The 17,705-nt window shown below is 40.8% G+C and overlaps 2 protein-coding genes across 2 annotated transcripts in view; one reads left to right on the forward strand and one right to left on the reverse strand.

The window, feature by feature from the left end:
• pik3r4 (phosphoinositide-3-kinase, regulatory subunit 4) overlaps nt 1-4,826 on the forward strand; it is a 40,283-nt gene extending 35,457 nt beyond the window's left edge. Inside the window, exons 18-22 of the mRNA XM_034553103.1 lie at nt 1,868-1,999; nt 2,124-2,224; nt 2,453-2,541; nt 2,795-2,915; nt 4,354-4,826. Of these exons, the coding sequence (XP_034408994.1) occupies nt 1,868-1,999; nt 2,124-2,224; nt 2,453-2,541; nt 2,795-2,915; nt 4,354-4,524 (614 nt within the window). The 3' untranslated portion in view covers nt 4,525-4,826. The remainder of the gene's footprint in view (nt 1-1,867; nt 2,000-2,123; nt 2,225-2,452; nt 2,542-2,794; nt 2,916-4,353) is intronic.
• Nucleotides 4,827-4,861: 35 nt separating this feature from the next.
• col6a4a (collagen, type VI, alpha 4a) overlaps nt 4,862-17,705 on the reverse strand; it is an 81,891-nt gene continuing 69,047 nt past the window's right edge. The window contains exons 36-51 of the mRNA XM_034553102.1: nt 15,753-15,815; nt 13,717-13,779; nt 13,359-13,409; nt 13,243-13,278; nt 11,055-11,117; nt 10,699-10,761; nt 10,362-10,397; nt 10,244-10,280; nt 10,147-10,158; nt 9,200-9,693; nt 8,905-8,995; nt 7,904-8,557; nt 7,579-7,666; nt 7,303-7,457; nt 6,387-6,434; nt 4,862-5,383 (exon numbers count right to left, since the gene is read on the reverse strand). Coding sequence (XP_034408993.1) covers nt 5,208-5,383; nt 6,387-6,434; nt 7,303-7,457; nt 7,579-7,666; nt 7,904-8,557; nt 8,905-8,995; nt 9,200-9,693; nt 10,147-10,158; nt 10,244-10,280; nt 10,362-10,397; nt 10,699-10,761; nt 11,055-11,117; nt 13,243-13,278; nt 13,359-13,409; nt 13,717-13,779; nt 15,753-15,815 — 2,130 coding nt within the window. The 3' untranslated portion in view covers nt 4,862-5,207. The remainder of the gene's footprint in view (nt 5,384-6,386; nt 6,435-7,302; nt 7,458-7,578; nt 7,667-7,903; nt 8,558-8,904; nt 8,996-9,199; nt 9,694-10,146; nt 10,159-10,243; nt 10,281-10,361; nt 10,398-10,698; nt 10,762-11,054; nt 11,118-13,242; nt 13,279-13,358; nt 13,410-13,716; nt 13,780-15,752; nt 15,816-17,705) is intronic.

The following is a 17,705-nucleotide window of genomic DNA, read 5'->3' on the forward strand; positions in this document are numbered from 1 at the left end:
AGTTACAGGTTGGGGTTAGATATCTTAGTCCATCATACTATATATGTAGTTACAGGTTGGGGTTAGATATCTTAGCCATCATACTCTATATATGTAGTTACAGGTTGGGGTTAGATATCTTAGTCCATCATACTCTATATTTAGTTACAGGTTGGGGTTAGATATCTTAGTCCATCATACTCTATATGTAGTTACAGGTTGGGGTTAGATATCTTAGTCCATCATACTATATATGTAGTTACAGGTTGGGGTTAGATATCTTAGCCATCATACTCTATATATGTAGTTACAGGTTGGGGTTAGATATCTTAGTCCATCATACTATATATGTAGTTACAGGTTGGGGTTAGATATCTTAGTCCATCATACTCTATATGTAGTTACAGGTTGGGGTTAGATATCTTAGTCCATCATACTCTATATATGTAGTTACAGGTTGGGGTTAGATATCTTAGTCCATCATACTCTATATATGTAGTTACAGGTTGGGGTTAGATATCTTAGTCCATCATACTATATATGTAGTTACAGGTTGGGGTTAGATATCTTAGTCCATCATACTATATATGTAGTTACAGGTTGGGGTTAGATATCTTAGTCCATCATACTATATATGTAGTTACAGGTTGGGGTTAGATATCTTAGTCCATCATACTATATATGTAGTTACAGGTTGGGGTTAGATATCTTAGTCCATCATACTATATATGTAGTTACAGGTTGGGGTTAGATATCTTAGCCATCATACTATATATGTAGTTACAGGTTGGGGTTAGATATCTTAGCCATCATACTATATATGTAGTTACAGGTTGGGGTTAGATATCTTAGCCATCATACTCTATATATGTAGTTACAGGTTGGGGTTAGATATCTTAGCCATCATACTCTATATATGTAGTTACAGGTTGGGGTTAGATATCTTAGCCATCATACTATATATGTAGTTACAGGTTGGGGTTAGATATCTTAGCCATCATACTCTATATATGTAGTTACAGGTTGGGGTTAGATATCTTAGTCCATCATACTATATATGTAGTTACAGGTTGGGGTTAGATATCTTAGTCCATCATACTATATATATAGTTACAGGTTGGGGTTAGATATCTTAGTCCATCATACTATATATGTAGTTACAGGTTGGGGTTAGATATCTTAGTCCATCATACTATATATGTAGTTACAGGTTGGGGTTAGATATCTTAGTCCATCATACTATATATGTAGTTACAGGTTGGGGTTAGATATCTTAGTCCATCATACTCTATATGTAGTTACAGGTTGGGGTTAGATATCTTAGTCCATCATACTCTATATGTAGTTACAGGTTGGGGTTAGATATCTTAGTCCATCATACTCTATATATAGTTACAGGTTGGGGTTAGATATCTTAGTCCATCATACTCTATATTTAGTTACAGGTTGGGGTTAGATATCTTAGTCCATCATACTCTATATGTAGTTACAGGTTGGGGTTAGATATCTTAGTCCATCATACTCTATATATGTAGTTACAGGTTGGGGTTAGATATCTTAGTCCATCATACTCTATATTTAGTTACAGGTTGGGGTTAGATATCTTAGTCCATCATACTCTATATATGTAGTTACAGGTTGGGGTTAGATATCTTAGTCCATCATACTCTATATGTAGTTACAGGTTGGGGTTAGATATCTTAGTCCATCATACTATATATGTAGTTACAGGTTGGGGTTAGATATCTTAGCTGACATGAGGATACAGTCAAATATGGGAAGCTTTTATCATTTATGAATTCCAGTGAAAATATGTCAACATTAGATTATATTAAGCTGAAATACCTGGAATATAATTCTGTTTACGAACTTCCTGTTTCCTCCACAGGTACAAGCAGCGGCACCATGGCCTGCTGGGATATGCGGTTCCAGCTCCCCATCTCAAACCACTCCCACCCGGCCCGAGCACGAATCAGACGACTGCTGATGCATCCGCTCTACCAATCATCTGTCATCGCAGGTGAGAGGATGATCTCTGTCCATTTTGAATTATGAATGTAATATATCCTAATATTATGTAATATATAATATAGTATTAATGTAATATAAATCATATCATCTTATAAATGTCTGTCTCTCTGCAGCTGTCCAGGGGAATAATGAAGTGTCAATGTGGGACATGGAGACCGGAGATCGTAAATTCACCCTTTGGGCGAGCTCTGCACCTCCACTCTCTGAGATGCAGGTGTGTGTGTGTGTGTGTGTGTGTGTGTGTGTGTGTGTGTGTGTGTGTGTGTGTGTGTGTGTGTGTGTGTGTGTGTGTGTGTGTGTGTGTGTGTGTGTGTGTGTGTGTGTGTGTGTGTGTGTGTGTGTGTGTGTGTGTGTGTGTGTGTGTGTGTGTGTGTGTGTGTGTGTGTGTGTGTGTGTGTGTGTGTTCTCTCCACATTATGAGCTGAGTGTGTTTGCTCTGCAGCCGTCTCCTCACAGTGTTCATGGGGTCTACTGTAGTCCTGCTGATGGGAACCCTCTGCTTCTGACCGCCGGATCTGACATGAGGATCAGGTCTGAACCATCAATACCTGTCATGTTTACTTTATAAACCAACAATCAATACATCTCATACAATGAAGGTTCAACAATAAGCAAGCACCTTATTTTCTATTATATTGGCTTATTTGTATTGTTTACTTGTATAGATGTATATGTTATTGAATAATAATACATCAATAAAACTGTTCAGCCCCCCCCCCCCACTACAAAGGTCAGGGGTCATGAACCCACTGCCTTTGGTCCCTGATGGTTGTTGTGTGTTCAGGTTCTGGGACTTGGCATACCCGGAAAGGTCCTACATCGTGGTGGGAGGAGCCAACGACTCGCTGCACTGTCCGTCCGTTCTCTACAGCCGGAAGATCATCGAGGGAACCGAGGTGGTCCAGGTGAGCAGCTTCCCAGGCTCTGCTGTGGTTGGTCCTTTCTGTAGCTGGTTCTTCGTGTGATCGGTCCTTCCTCCTGATTCTTTTTCCTTTTTGTCGCTGGCGCTTTGGACAGAACGATTATAGATCCCTCTGTAATGGTAATGGTGGACCTGTACGGTCCCTCAAAGCACTTTAACACAACATGACATAATTCACACCCATTCCATCACTGATGGGAGGAGCCATTCACACCCATTCCATCACTGATGGGAGGAGCCATTCACACCCATTCCATCACTGATGGGAGGAGCCATTCACACCCATTCCATCACTGATGGGAGGAGCCATTCACACCCATTCCATCACTGATGGGAGGAGCCATTCACACCCATTCCATCACTGATGGGAGGAGCCATTCACACCCATTCCATCACTGATGGGCGGAGCCATTCACACCCATTCCATCACTGATGGGCGGAGCCATTCACACCCATTCCATCACTGATGGGAGGAGCCATTCACACCCATTCCATCACTGATGGGAGGAGCCATTCACACCCATTCCATCACTGATGGGCGGAGCCATTCACACCCATTCCATCACTGATGGGAGGAGCCATTCACACCCATTCCATCACTGATGGGCGGAGCCATTCACACCCATTCCATCACTGATGGGCGGAGCCATTCACACCCATTCCATCACTGATGGGAGGAGCCATTCACACCCATTCCATCACTGATGGGAGGAGCCATTCACACCCATTCCATCACTGATGGGAGGAGCCATTCACACCCATTCCATCACTGATGGGAGGAGCCATTCACACCCATTCCATCACTGATGGGCGGAGCCATTCACACCCATTCCATCACTGATGGGCGGAGCCATTCACACCCATTCCATCACTGATGGGCGGAGCCATTCACACCCATTCCATCACTGATGGGAGGAGCCATTCACACCCATTCCATCACTGATGGGCGGAGCCATTCACACCCATTCCATCACTGATGGGAGGAGCCACCTGCCAATCAGGACTAACTAACATTCACACACCGTAGAACAGCTACGAGAACAGTTTTGATGTTAAGTGCCTTGCCCAAGGACACATCGACATGGGCTAGTGGAGCTGGGGATCGAACCGCCGACCCTCTGATTGAATGATTGAAGGACGACGCGCTCCCCACGGCTAATTTCTATGCTGGACGAAACATGCCAGTCAAAAATATTAATATAAGTGACTCAATAAATGTATGAATGTGCCAGGAAATATACTATAAATAATAATGAATGAGTTAAATGTGATGTAAATAGATTTTGTATTTTCCCTTTAATTTAAAAATGTAATTTCATGAACGTGTCTATTTCAAAGTAAACTAGTCATTATTAGACCGATGCTGGTGGGCGTCGTTCATGTTCCCTGAGCTCCTCCCTCTAACCCTGTCATGTCTGCAGGAGATCCACAGCAAACAGAAGAGCGGCGCGGTGGAGGACTCTCCTCGCCGCGGCCCAGAATCCCTCCCTGTGGGACACCATGACATCATCACCGACATTGCCACGTTCCAGACCACGCAGGGCTTCATCGTCACCTCGTCCAGAGACGGCATCGTCAAAGTGTGGAAGTGAGGCCCTGCTCCCATTGGCTGCTTCTGATGAGGTCACATGTTTACTGATCAGTGCTCTTAATATGCTGATTGAACAATAGAATGTCTCAATCAATAACTTTAGTAAAGTTCTCATAGAAGGAATAAAATGTGCATAATGAATTATTTAATGTCATTATTATCCTGTTGTCTGTTTTTTGTGTTTGAGCTCAGTTTCACTCATATTAGTATTTACTATTAAGAGAATCATGTGATCCACTAACATTAATAGTTATATTTATGATAGAAAGCTGATCACATTAAAAATGTCTTTATTCAAATTAAGGACTTATTTCATTTTTATTCTTTTTTTAGGGTGATGACGTCATAAAATATACACACATTCAAAGCTCCATTCAAAAACCTCAGTAACAAACATTTGTAGTAAAATGATGCAATACTAGGTAAAAAATTTCATATCGTACATCATAAAAACCTTTAGATTTCAAGATAAGGTTTTACAATAACATGCTTTCAATCTTTACCTGCACAGGTACACTAAGGTAGGCTAGAGGTAACCAATACAATCATTTCTCATACGAGTCATAAAAACTAAAATCCGTCCATCAGTTGTAGTGTTCTAGAGGTCAAAGGTTAAGAGAACGGCTTCTGAGGGCTTCGAACACACGAGAAGACGAGTCAGGAGCCTTGAATCTAGACTCTTCCTCATCGGCTCTTCGTCACACACAGGTTCTTGCACTCGTCTTGCGTCTTGAAGCGGTTCTCGTTGCCACCGCAGCCGCCGAACCAGAAACGAGCGCATTCCTTCTGCTGGCTGTCGAAGAACCACATCATGGTGTAGTTCTGGCAGCTGCCCTGGTCCTGGCCGAGGAGACAGCGGTCTGCAAGGAGCCGGGACAGATGTTTTATTGATTCACGTTCTGGTCTCCACAGCAGACCTAACCCCAACCCTAACCCCCTAACCCCAACCCCAACCCCTAACCCTGGTCCTGGTCCTGGTCCTGGCCGAGGAGACAGCGGTCTGCAAGGAGCCGGGACAAATGTTTTATTGATTCACGTTCTGGTCTCCACAGCAGACCTAACCCCAACCCTAACCCCCTAACCCCAACCCCAACCCCTAACCCTGGTCCTGGTCCTGGTCCTGGCCGAGGAGACAGCGGTCTGCAAGGAGCCGGGACAGATGTTTTATTGATTCACGTTCTGGTCTCCACAGCAGACCTAACCCCAACCCTAACCCCCTAACCCCAACCCCAACCCCTAACCCTGGTCCTGGTCCTGGTCCTGGCCGAGGAGACAGCGGTCTGCAAGGAGCCGGGACAAATGTTTTATTGATTCACGTTCTGGTCTCCACAGCAGACCTAACCCCCTAACCCCAACCCCAACCCCTAACCCTGGTCCTGGTCCTGGTCCTGGCCGAGGAGACAGCGGTCTGCAAGGAGCCGGGACAAATGTTTTATTGATTCACGTTCTGGTCTCCACAGCAGACCTAACCCCAACCCTAACCCTGGTCCTGGTCCTGGTCCTGGTCCTGGTCCTGGCCGAGGAGACAGCGGTCTGCAAGGAGCCGGGACAAATGTTTTATTGATTCACGTTCTGGTCTCCACAGCAGACCTAACCCCAACCCCAACCCTAACCCTGGTCCTGGTCCTGGCCGAGGAGACAGCGGTCTGCAAGGAGCCGGGACAAATGTTTTATTGATTCACGTTCTGGTCTCCACAGCAGACCTAACCCCAACCCTAACCCTGGTCCTGGTCCTGGCCGAGGAGACAGCGGTCTGCAAGGAGCCGGGACAAATGTTTTATTGATTCATGTTCTGGTCTCCACAGCAGACCTAACCCCAACCCTGTTCACATCATGTGATCTAAGAGCTGAAGCAGAGTTTACCTTTGGAGACGAAGCTGGCCAGCTCGGGACTCGGCAGCAGGTTTAGATCTGGAACACAGACTGCATGGTTATGAACCACAGAGGACCTGAACCCCGCACCGGACCCCCTAGAGGGTTTCCTGTCATTTGTTTGGGATATTGTAAAACATTTTGATGATGTAGGTTGTAATGATATCTCCAGCCTCTCGGGGGCGCCAGTCATGTTTAAAACAAGTCACGGGGCCTTTTCCATTGGTTGCATTTTAGTTTTGCTGTGCAATATTTTAATGCATTTATAAAAAAACTACAGGAAGTGGCTGTCAATACATTATACTAGTTGGTGACCTGTCACAAAAAGTCATAAAATGTCATATTAAAATATAAATATCATATTATTACATTTCATGTCATTTAGCTGACGCTTTTATCCAAAGTGACTTACAATAAGTGCATTAAACCATGAGTCCAAACTCAGAACAACAAGAATCAAGAAAGTAACATTTCTTCAATAAAGTTAAACTACAAAGTGCTATCAGTAAGAGACATTTAAGTGCTACTAAAGTGTTAAACTACAAAGTGCTATCAGTAAGAGACATTTAAGTGTTACTAAAGTGTTAAACTACAAAGTGCTATCAGTAAGAGACATTTAAGTGTTACTAAAGTGTTAAACTACAAAGTGCTATCAGTAAGAGACATTTAAGTGTTACTAAAGTGTTAAACTACAAAGTGCTATCAGTAAGAGACATTTAAGTGCTACTAAAGTGTTAAACTACAAAGTGCTATCGGTAAGAGACATTTAAGTGCTACTACGGCTCTACCTTCCCTATTCAAGGTGTAGTCACTAAGATGTGTTTTTAGTTTGCGATGGAAGATGTAGAGACTTTCATATTATAGTCTGTATTAAAATATAAATAAGTTGTAACACTGTGTGGTCTACCGTTAGAGTGGGAGATGAATCTCTGCTCGTCTCCTCCGGTCAGACTGTGGACGATGTCCAGCTGGCCGGTCTCAGTCTGTCCTCCCGTCTGTTCCTGGAACCTCTCCTCCTCTTCCTCCCTGAACTCTTCCTCATCCACCACTGCCGTCCCCTGACTGGACACATTTCATGAATGAGTATTAGTTTTCTTTCCTGTTCACGTATCTTTCTTAAACTCTGAACATCATCTGAAGGAACATTCAAGAAGCCTTTCATGGTCAAAACGTCTCATGTTACCCGTTTATGAATGTTTGTCCTCCGGATTGTTCTGTCAGCTGGTCACATGTCCGTTTGAAAGCAGGAGGAGGATACGTGTTCATTCCCTCTGAAATACACACGATACTTTCAGGTGATGCATTTCAAACTCAAGTTAGAATACTTCAAGTAAAAGTACAACATTAAAAGTCTTCAGGACATTAAATTGTACTTGAAAATCTAAAATAAACTAGAACGTGATATCATATTATGACATTATGGGAAACATTTAAACGCCAAACGAGGTGATGATGCTGAACAATATGAATGACATTTCATATTTCCACGTCTTTGTCTCTGGTCTTACTGTTGAGGGCGGAGAGGAAGACTCTGAAGAAGCGTTGGGCGTAGCCCTGCTCGTCAGTCTTCAGACTCCCAATGTGGATCAGGTGCTGCTGAACAGGCAGACTAGCCAGCTCCTCCACCTGCGACCGGTCGTAGCGATCTCCGACCGTCACCACGAACAGCACCGCCCCCTCACACTTGGCCTTCTGGGAGATGTAGCGCAGCTTGGCTCGGTCCTCGTGAGCAGTCTGGGTGCCCACCACGGTCAGCAGCACCCTCCTCCTCCGGGGCTGGCCGGCCTTCAGCAGCACCTCCTTCAGGGTGAACTCCAGAGTCCGTCCCAGCACCGACGAGCCTCCCTGCTGCGTCATGTTCCGGATCAGGTGCTTCCTCATCAGGGCGCTGGTCTGGTAGGTCCCGAAGCCAAACCCTAGCGTGGTATCCTGCGCGCCGCCCTGTTGGACCACGGCCACCCGGGCCTGGTTGCCGGCCCTGCGGGGCTGCGGGCTCACGACCAGCTGTTCCACTACCGAGCCAAGCAGCTGCTGGACGCCGGCGTACTCGTCAGCCTGCATCTCCCTGGAGCCGTCCACCACCATCACCAGGTCCATGTCAACCTCCTGAGGCTGCAGTGGTTCCTGGATGAAGGCGCACTGCGGCGAACGCCGGCAGGGGTCTGAAGAACAAGAGAGTAATCATGAAGAAGTGGTTAGAAAATGGCTCCTGGGACTTCTTATTCTTACCTAGCGTTTAAAGAAGTTCCTGAGGGATAAATGTGTTACAATTACAGGCCAACTTTCTGGAGGAGGTCAAACAAGATGAGAGTGTAACTGTTTAGTGTCACATGAAGTACATTTCCTACAGACTGTCAGATATGGCTGGTCGTTCCCATTTTTCAGAAAGGGATGATGAAGAAAGTGCTCCAATTATTGAGGAATAACCCAAAGGAAAGCTGAAAATAAACCTTGGGTTTAAAAGCAGAATCTGATTCATGTGAATCCAAGCATGAAGCTCAGTGCGTACCGTAACAGACTGCACACTCCTTGACCTTCTCCAGGTCAGCAGACATGTCTTTCCCAAGAACGCTGAAGATGGAACTTCCTGAGTCGTCGACCTGGCGAGAAACAGCGGTCGTTAATCATCAGATGACGTGCAGAAAAGCTGAACATCAATCTCCAGAAATCAGTGTTATTTTGTACATTCACAGTCACAGCGAGTGTTTTATTGTGTGATTATCTTGGAGGGTAAACATGTGGTGTAGATTCAGACCCTGTCATCTGGTCAGAGGTGAAGTTTGGAACTTCTGATCCAAACCTACCTCCATGGCTCGACCAACAGCCGGAGCGTTCCTCAGAGAGATGACCGCCGGGACGATGCCGAGTGCCCGGTACTCCATCACGGCGGTGACGATGTCGTTAACATCCGGTGACGGCCCGTTAGAGAGGAAGACAGCCACCTTCCTCATCATCATTCCTGCTCGGACGCGCTTGAAGACGTTCTGACCCACGAAGCGCATGGCGGCCCCCAGCTGGCGCCGGTTGGACGTCCTCTCCAGGGCGATGTTCTTTACAGACTCCATCAGCTGAGTCTTGCGGTGGTAGTCCTGGAAGCGGATCAGGTACTTGGTGTAGGCGCTGTAACCCACCACCGCGACACGAGCGCCCGTCGGACAGTTGCTCTCGGAGACGGTGATGTTCTCCAGCAGGGACAGGAGGACGGAGCGTTGCCTCTCGAAGGCCGCCGGGGTCACGTCCTCCGACATGTCCAGACCCAACACCAGCTCGGTGGGGAAGGCCGGACACTCTGACGGACCTGGACACCAACGAAGAAGAGTTCATGTTGAGGAGAAGACAGTGAAGCTGAGGCTTAATCAATGTCCACACCGAGAGACTCCCACGGTCTCATCGTCTCCCTCTCGAACTTGGACAGGTCCAACAAACAGGACTGGAAACCAGAAGGCCGGTGTTCGACAATGCGTTGTGGTTTAATGGAAGAATCCTTTTGTAGCCTAACCCTAAATGTTAGTTTTGTTTCTTAAACCTCACTACATATATATGATATATCTATATATATCTATAGATATATAAAACCAGCTCAGCTCTATTGAACCCAACCTGTTTGGCCATCGTTAACGTGACGACGTGAATAAAGAATTGAGATCTCCTCTAATGTTCAGTGACGGTTTATATTTATATTCTCTGTGACCTTCATCCTGCATGGACTGGTTGTGATGATGAAGACCTCTGAGCTAGTGGGAGTACGTACCCAGGGAACACGCTGTGGAGGAAGAAGAAACAGAACTTATGATGTGACTGAAGGACAACACTCAAAACATCCATCTTGTTGCTCTGCGCTGACTCACCACAGTTGTCTCTGATGGAGGTGATCAGCTGACACTCCTGAGGAAACAAAGAAGACGTCCTGAATGAAGTGTCACAGTCAAACGTTTCACGTTACATTGACTTCTAAGGTGGACTTACAGTCATGCCTTTTCCTCCAGGGAGACCTCTGGGGCCCTGGAAGAGTACAAGAAGAGACACCATTAACTTCTTATATCTCTTCACAGGGTTCATAAATATATATATATATATATATATATATATATATATATATATATATATATATATATCATGTGTTGTATAACATAGTTCAGGACTTAAGGCGGTATGTAGAAGTGTCACAGAAATGTATCTTCCTTAAGGTTGTATTACATCTAATGATTTTCATGATTAATTAATGTTCCAATTATTATTAATCCTCACCACCAACTATTAAGAAGTGACTAAAACAATGACATGATGATGGTGATGGACTCACCTTGTGACCTCGATATCCTGGTTCTCCTGACACGCCTGATTCTCCTGGCCTGCCTGAGTTTCCCTGCAGAGACCAGAAGACACCATGAAGCAAAATATATCTTAGCTGTTAGCTTGTAACTGTTAGCTTTGAGTTGCTAGTTTTGAGCTTTTGGCTGTTAGCTGTTAAGTGTTAGCTTTGAGCTGCTAGCTGTTAGCTGTTAGCTTTGAGCTGTTGACGGCTAGCTGTTAGCCAAACATAGAATTCAAAACAATTAAAGTGATCTGTTGTAGCCCTGTATGTTTTCTGGAGCAGTCAGAATATGATGCCGTTTACGGTCTCATTATGAATAAATGTGATATATAATAAACTCTCACGCCTCGTCCTCGGTTCCCTTTGCGTCCCGGTTGTCCATTCGGTCCCTGCAGGCCGTCCTCACCCTGGACACAACACAGACTCAGTCAGCGTGACTTCAACCTGCTTCCTGTCGCTCATATTGGACTTCTGAGTAATGTTTGACACGTCGTCACGACGACTCACAGACGCTCTCAGTATTTCAAGTTTTATTGAAAGGCTTGTGGACCAGAACCAGTCAGTTTCAAATGAATGTAGTTTGACCTTCAGAAAGATCACTAGATGACTCACAAACCGGGTTGATGCTTTATTAGAGGAAATAATTCATATAATAGACGGGTCAGTGGTTTTAAAACATTATAAAACATAAAGTCCATGATTTAAAGAAGTAAACTCTGGATTATGGCTGATCTCATCTGATCCAATCTCTAATGTAATGTAATCTCTAAACTAATCTGATCTAATATACTGTAATCTCTAATCGAATTGAATCCAATCTAATATAATGTCATCTGTTATAATCCAGTATAATCTCTAATCTAATCTAATCTGATCTAATATAATCTCTAATCTAATCTGATCTAATATAATCTCTAATCAATAATCAAATCTGATCTAATATAATATAATGTCATCTATTATAATCTCTAATCAAATCTAATCCAGTATAATCTCTAATCTAATCTGATATAATATTACATTACATTACATGTCATTTAGCTGATGCTTTTATCCATAGCGATTTACAATAATATAATATCTAATCTAAAATAATGTTATGTCATCTATTAAAATCTAGTATAATCTCTAATCTGATCTAATATAATATCTAATCTAAAATAATGTTATGTCATCTATTATAATCCAGTATAATCTCTAATCTGATCTAATATAATCTCTAATCTAATATAATGTTATGTCATCTATTATAATCTAGTATAATCTCTAATCTGATCTAATATAATCTCTAATCTAAAATAATGTTATGTCATCTATTATAATCTAGTATAATCTCTAATCTAAAATAATGTTATGTCATCTATTATAATCTAGTATAATCTCTAATCTGATCTAATATAATCTCTAATCTAATATAATGTTATGTCATCTAGTATAATCTCTAATCTAATATAATGTTATGTCATCTAGTATAATCTCTAATCTAATCTAATATAATCTCTAATCTAATATAATGTTATGTCATCTAGTATAATCTCTAATCTAATATAATCTCTAATCTAATATAATGTTATGTCATCTATTATAATCTAGTATAATCTCTAATATGATCTAATATAATCTCTAATCTAAAATAATGTTATGTCATCTATTATAATCTGGTATAATCTCTAATCTGATCTAATATAATCTCTAATCTAAAATAATGTTATGTCATCTATTATAATCTAGTATAATCTCTAATCTGATCTAATATAATCTCTAATCTAATATAATGTTATGTCATCTAGTATAATCTCTAATCTAATCTAATATAATCTCTAATCTAATATAATGTTATGTCATCTAGTATAATCTCTAATCTGATCTAATATAATCTCTAATCTAATATAATGTTATGTCATCTAGTATAATCTCTAATCTAATCTAATATAATCTTTAATCTAATATAATGTTATGTCATCTAGTATAATCTCTAATCTAATCTAATCTAATCTCTAATCTAATATAATGTTATGTCATCTAGTATAATCTCTAATCTAATCTCTAATCTAATATAATGTTATGTCATCTATTATAATCTAGTATAATCTCTAATATGATCTAATATAATCTCTAATCTAAAATAATGTTATGTCATCTATTATAATCTAGTATAATCTCTAATCTGATCTAATATAATCTCTAATCTAAAATAATGTTATGTCATCTAGTATAATCTAGTATAATCTCTAATATGATCTAATATAATCTCTAATCTAAAATAATGTTATGTCAACTATTATAATCTAGTATAATCTCTAATCTAATCTAATATAATCTCTAATCTAATATAATGTTATGTCATCTAGTATAATCTCTAATCTAATCTAATATAATCTCTAATCTAATATAATGTTATGTCATCTAGTATAATCTCTAATCTAATATAATCTCTAATCTAATATAATGTTATGTCATCTAGTATAATCCAGTATAATCTCTAATCTAATCTACTCTCTGGATTCCGGCTGTCAGTGGAAACAGACTCACCAGTAGACCTGGGTACCCGGGGAAACCAGGATCTCCCTGTAACGAGAAGGACATGAATATTAAAACCGGTTCCATGTTGGTTTCAACAGAAGAGACGATGGAGGTCAGGGTCCTACCCGAACTCCTTTAGGTCCTGCAGGTCCATGACCGTCCTTGCCGTCCTGACCCTGAGACATGGACAGGCAGCGGGATTAAGATCAGGTTCACAACAGGATTACAGGAGACAGGTATGCTCATGTAGTCTACAGGAAGTCTCCAACCAATAAGGGTTCAAATTATTTTACTGTCACACACCATCCACTCCACCATGCATCTATTTCACTGTCGGGACGCAAACCTTTTATTTCTGACAATAATAATCATCGTAATAATGTCCAGACCTGATTCTCCAGAGGTCATATATGAGAGGAAGTATATATCTATATAATATTATATATTAATATATAGATTAAAGAGTGTATTTCAGCTCCTTACCGCCATTCCTCTGGGTCCCTTTGAGCCTGGAACACCTTTATCCCCTGGATCCCCTGGTTGGCCCTTCATCATCATCATCATCATCATCATCATCATCATCAACAAGAAGAACAACAGTTCGTCATGACGAGATTACATTTCATTACATTACATTACATTACATCACATTACATTACATTTCATGTCATTTAGCTGACACTTTTATCCAAAGCGACTTACAATAAGTGCATTAAACCATGAGTCCAAACTCAGAACAACAAGAATCAAGAAAGTACAATTTCTTCAATAAAGTTAAACTACAAAGTACTATCAGTAAGAGACATTTAAGTGCTGCTAAAGTGTTAAACTACAAAGTGCTATCAGTAAGAGACATTTAAGTGTTACTAAAGTGAACTACAAAGTGCTATCAGTAAGAGACATTTAAGTGCTACTAAAGTGCTAAACTACAAAGTGCTATCAGTAAGAGACATTTAAGTGCTACTAAAGTGCTAAACAACAAAGTGCTATCGGTAAGGGACATTTAAGTGCTGCTAAAGTGTTAAACTACAAAGTGCTATCAGTAAGAGACATTTAAGTGCTACTAAAGTGCTAAACTACAACATGCTATCGGTAAGGGACATTTAAGTGCTACTAGAGTGCTAAACAACAAAGTGCTATCGGTAAGGGACATTTAAGTGCTGCTAAAGTGTTAAACTACAAAGTGCTATCAGTAAGAGACATTTAAGTGCTGCTAAAGTGTTAAACTACAAAGTGCTATCAGTAAGAGACATTTAAGTGCTACTAAAGTGAACTACAAAGTGCTATCGGTAAAGGACATTTAAGTGCTACTAAAGTGCTACTACGGCTCTACCTTCCCTATTCAAGGTGTAGTCACTAAGATGTGTTTTTAGTCTGTAGAGACTTCCTGTCCTGATGTCAATGGGGAGCTCGTTCCACCAATGAGGAGCCAGCACAGCAAACAGTCGGGACTTTGTTGAGTGTTTTGTTGAGGAGCGGAGGATTGTGGGTAAATTACAAAATGATACAAAATGAATGTCTCTATTGATGTCCATCATAGTCTCCTAGAGCTGAGTGTGACAAACAAAACTAATCTAAAATAACCTCTAATATAATCTGATCTAATCTATTCTAATATAATATAATATAATCTCTAATATAATCTGATCTAATCTATTCTAATATAATATAATATAACCTCTAATATAATCTGATCTAATCTATTCTAATATAATATAATATAATCTCTAATATAATCTGATCTAATCTATACTAATATAATATAATCTCTAATATAATCTATTATAATCTAATATAATCTATTATAATCTAATATAATCTGAACTAATCTATTATAATATAATATAATATAACCTCTAATATAATCTGATCTAATATATTCTAATATAACCTAATATAATCTCTAATAAAATATGATATAATCTATTCTAATATAAAGTAATATAATATAATCAAATATTATATGATATACTCTATTCTAATATAATATAATGTAATACAATCTCTAATATAATATGATATAATCAAATATTATATAATATCCTCTATTCTAATATAATATAATGTAATATAATCTCTAATATAAACTAATATATGATATAATCTCTTATATAATGTGATCTAATAAAATCTATTCTAATCTGATATAATCTATTCTAATATAATATAATCTCTCATAAAATCTGATATAATCTAATCTAATATAATCTAATATGATCTGATCCAATATAATCTGATCTAATCTATTCTAATATAATATAATGTGATCAATATAATCTAATATTATCTGATCTAATATAATCTGATCTAATCTATTCTAATATAATATAATCTCTCATATAATCTGATCTAATATAATCTATTATAATCTCATAATCTCTAATATAATCTCTAATCTGATCTAATATAATCTATTCTAATCTAATCAGATCATATATTATAATATAATATTATAATATAATCTCTAAACTAATCAGATTAATTGTGATGGTAGGCGATGATGAAATGAAGTCACACACCTTCTGTCCATTAGCTCCACGTCGTCCGCCTGATCCCGGCGCTCCACTTGATCCTGGTCCTCCCTGCAGGAAAAGCAACAGAGTCAGAGCAGCTGAAGGTCCCTGAATGCATCACACCCACTTATATCTAATCTAATCTAGAACACAGTGAGACCAGAAGGAAGTGAGACCAAAAGGAAGTGAGACCAGAAAGAAGTGAGACCAGAAAGAAGTGAGACCAGAAGGAAGTGAGACCAGAAAGAAGTGAGACCAGAAAGAAGTGAGACCAGAAGGAAGTGAGACCAGAAAGAAGTGAGACCAGAAGGAAGTGAGACCAGAAAGAAGTGAGACTAGAAAGAAGTGAGACCAGAAGGAAGTGAGACCAGAAAGAAGTGAAACCAGAAAGAAGTGAGACCAGAAAGAAGTGAGACTAGAAAGAAGTGAGACCAGAAGGAAGTGAGACCAGAAAGAAGTGAGACCAGAAGGAAGTGAGACCAGAAAGAAGTGAGACCAGAAAGAAGTGAGACTAGAAAGAAGTGAGACCAGAAAGAAGTGAGACCAGAAGGAAGTGAGACCAGAAAGAAGTGAGACTAGAAAGAAGTGAGACCAGAAGGAAGTGAGACCAGAAAGAAGTGAGACCAGAAGGAAGTGAGACCAGAAAGAAGTGAGACCAGAAAGAAGTGAGACCAGAAGGAAGTGAGACCAGAAGAAAGTGAGATCAGAAAGAAGTGAGACTAGAAAGAAGTGAGACCAGAAAGAAGTGGGACCAGAAGGAAGTGAGACCAGAAAGAAGTGAGACCAGAAGGAAGTGAGACCAGAAGGAAGTGAGACCAGAAAGAAGTGAGACCAGAAGGAAGTGAGACCAGAAGGAAGTGAGACCAGAAGGAAGTGAGACCAGAAAGAAGTGAGACCAGAAGGAAGTGAGACCAGAAAGAAGTGAGACCAGAAAGAAGTGAGACCAGAAGGAAGTGAGACCAGAAAGAAGTGAGACCAGAAAGAAGTGAGACCAGAAGGAAGTGAGACCAGAAAGAAGTGAGACCAGAAAGAAGTGAGACCAGAAGGAAGTGAGACCAGAAAGAAGTGAGACCAGAAAGAAGTGAGACCAGAAAGAAGTGAGACCAGAAGGAAGTGAGACCAGAAAGAAGTGAGACCAGAAGGAAGTGAGACCAGAAGGAAGTGAGACCAGAAAGAAGTGAGACCAGAAAGAAGTGAGACCAGAAGGAAGTGAGACCAGAAAGAAGTGAGACCAGAAGGAAGTGAGACCAGAAGGAAGTGAGATCAGAAGGAAGTGAGACCAGAAAGAAGTGAGACCAGAAAGAAGTGAGACCAGAAGGAAGTGAGACCAGAAAGAAGTGAGACCAGAAGGAAGTGAGACCAGAAGGAAGTGAGACCAGAAAGAAGTGAGACCAGAAGGAAGTGAGACCAGAAGGAAGTGAGACCAGAAAGAAGTGAGACCAGAAAGAAGTGAGACCAGAAGGAAGTGAGACCAGAAAGAAGTGAGACCAGAAGGAAGTGAGACCAGAAGGAAGTGAGACCAGAAAGAAGTGAGACCAGAAAGAAGTGAGACCAGAAGGAAGTGAGACCAGAAAGAAGTGAGACCAGAAGGAAGTGAGACCAGAAGGAAGTGAGATCAGAAGGAAGTGAGACCAGAAAGAAGTGAGACCAGAAAGAAGTGAGACCAGAAAGAAGTGAGACCAGAAAGAAGTGAGACCAGAAGGAAGTGAGACCAGAAAGAAGTGAGACCAGAAGGAAGTGAGACCAGAAAGAAGTGAGACTAGAAAGAAGTGAGACCAGAAGGAAGTGAGACCGGAAAGAAGTGAGACCAGAAAGAAGTGAGACCAGAAGGAAGTGAGACCAGAAAGAAGTGAGACCAGAAGGAAGTGAGACCAGAAAGAAGTGAGACCAGAAGGAAGTGAGACCAGAAGGAAGTGAGACCAGAAAGAAGTGAGACCAGAAAGAAGTGAGACCAGAAGG

Source organism: Cyclopterus lumpus, chromosome 16 (genome assembly GCF_009769545.1).
Source record: "Cyclopterus lumpus isolate fCycLum1 chromosome 16, fCycLum1.pri, whole genome shotgun sequence".
In the NCBI taxonomy this organism is placed as follows: domain Eukaryota; kingdom Metazoa; phylum Chordata; class Actinopteri; order Perciformes; family Cyclopteridae; genus Cyclopterus; species Cyclopterus lumpus.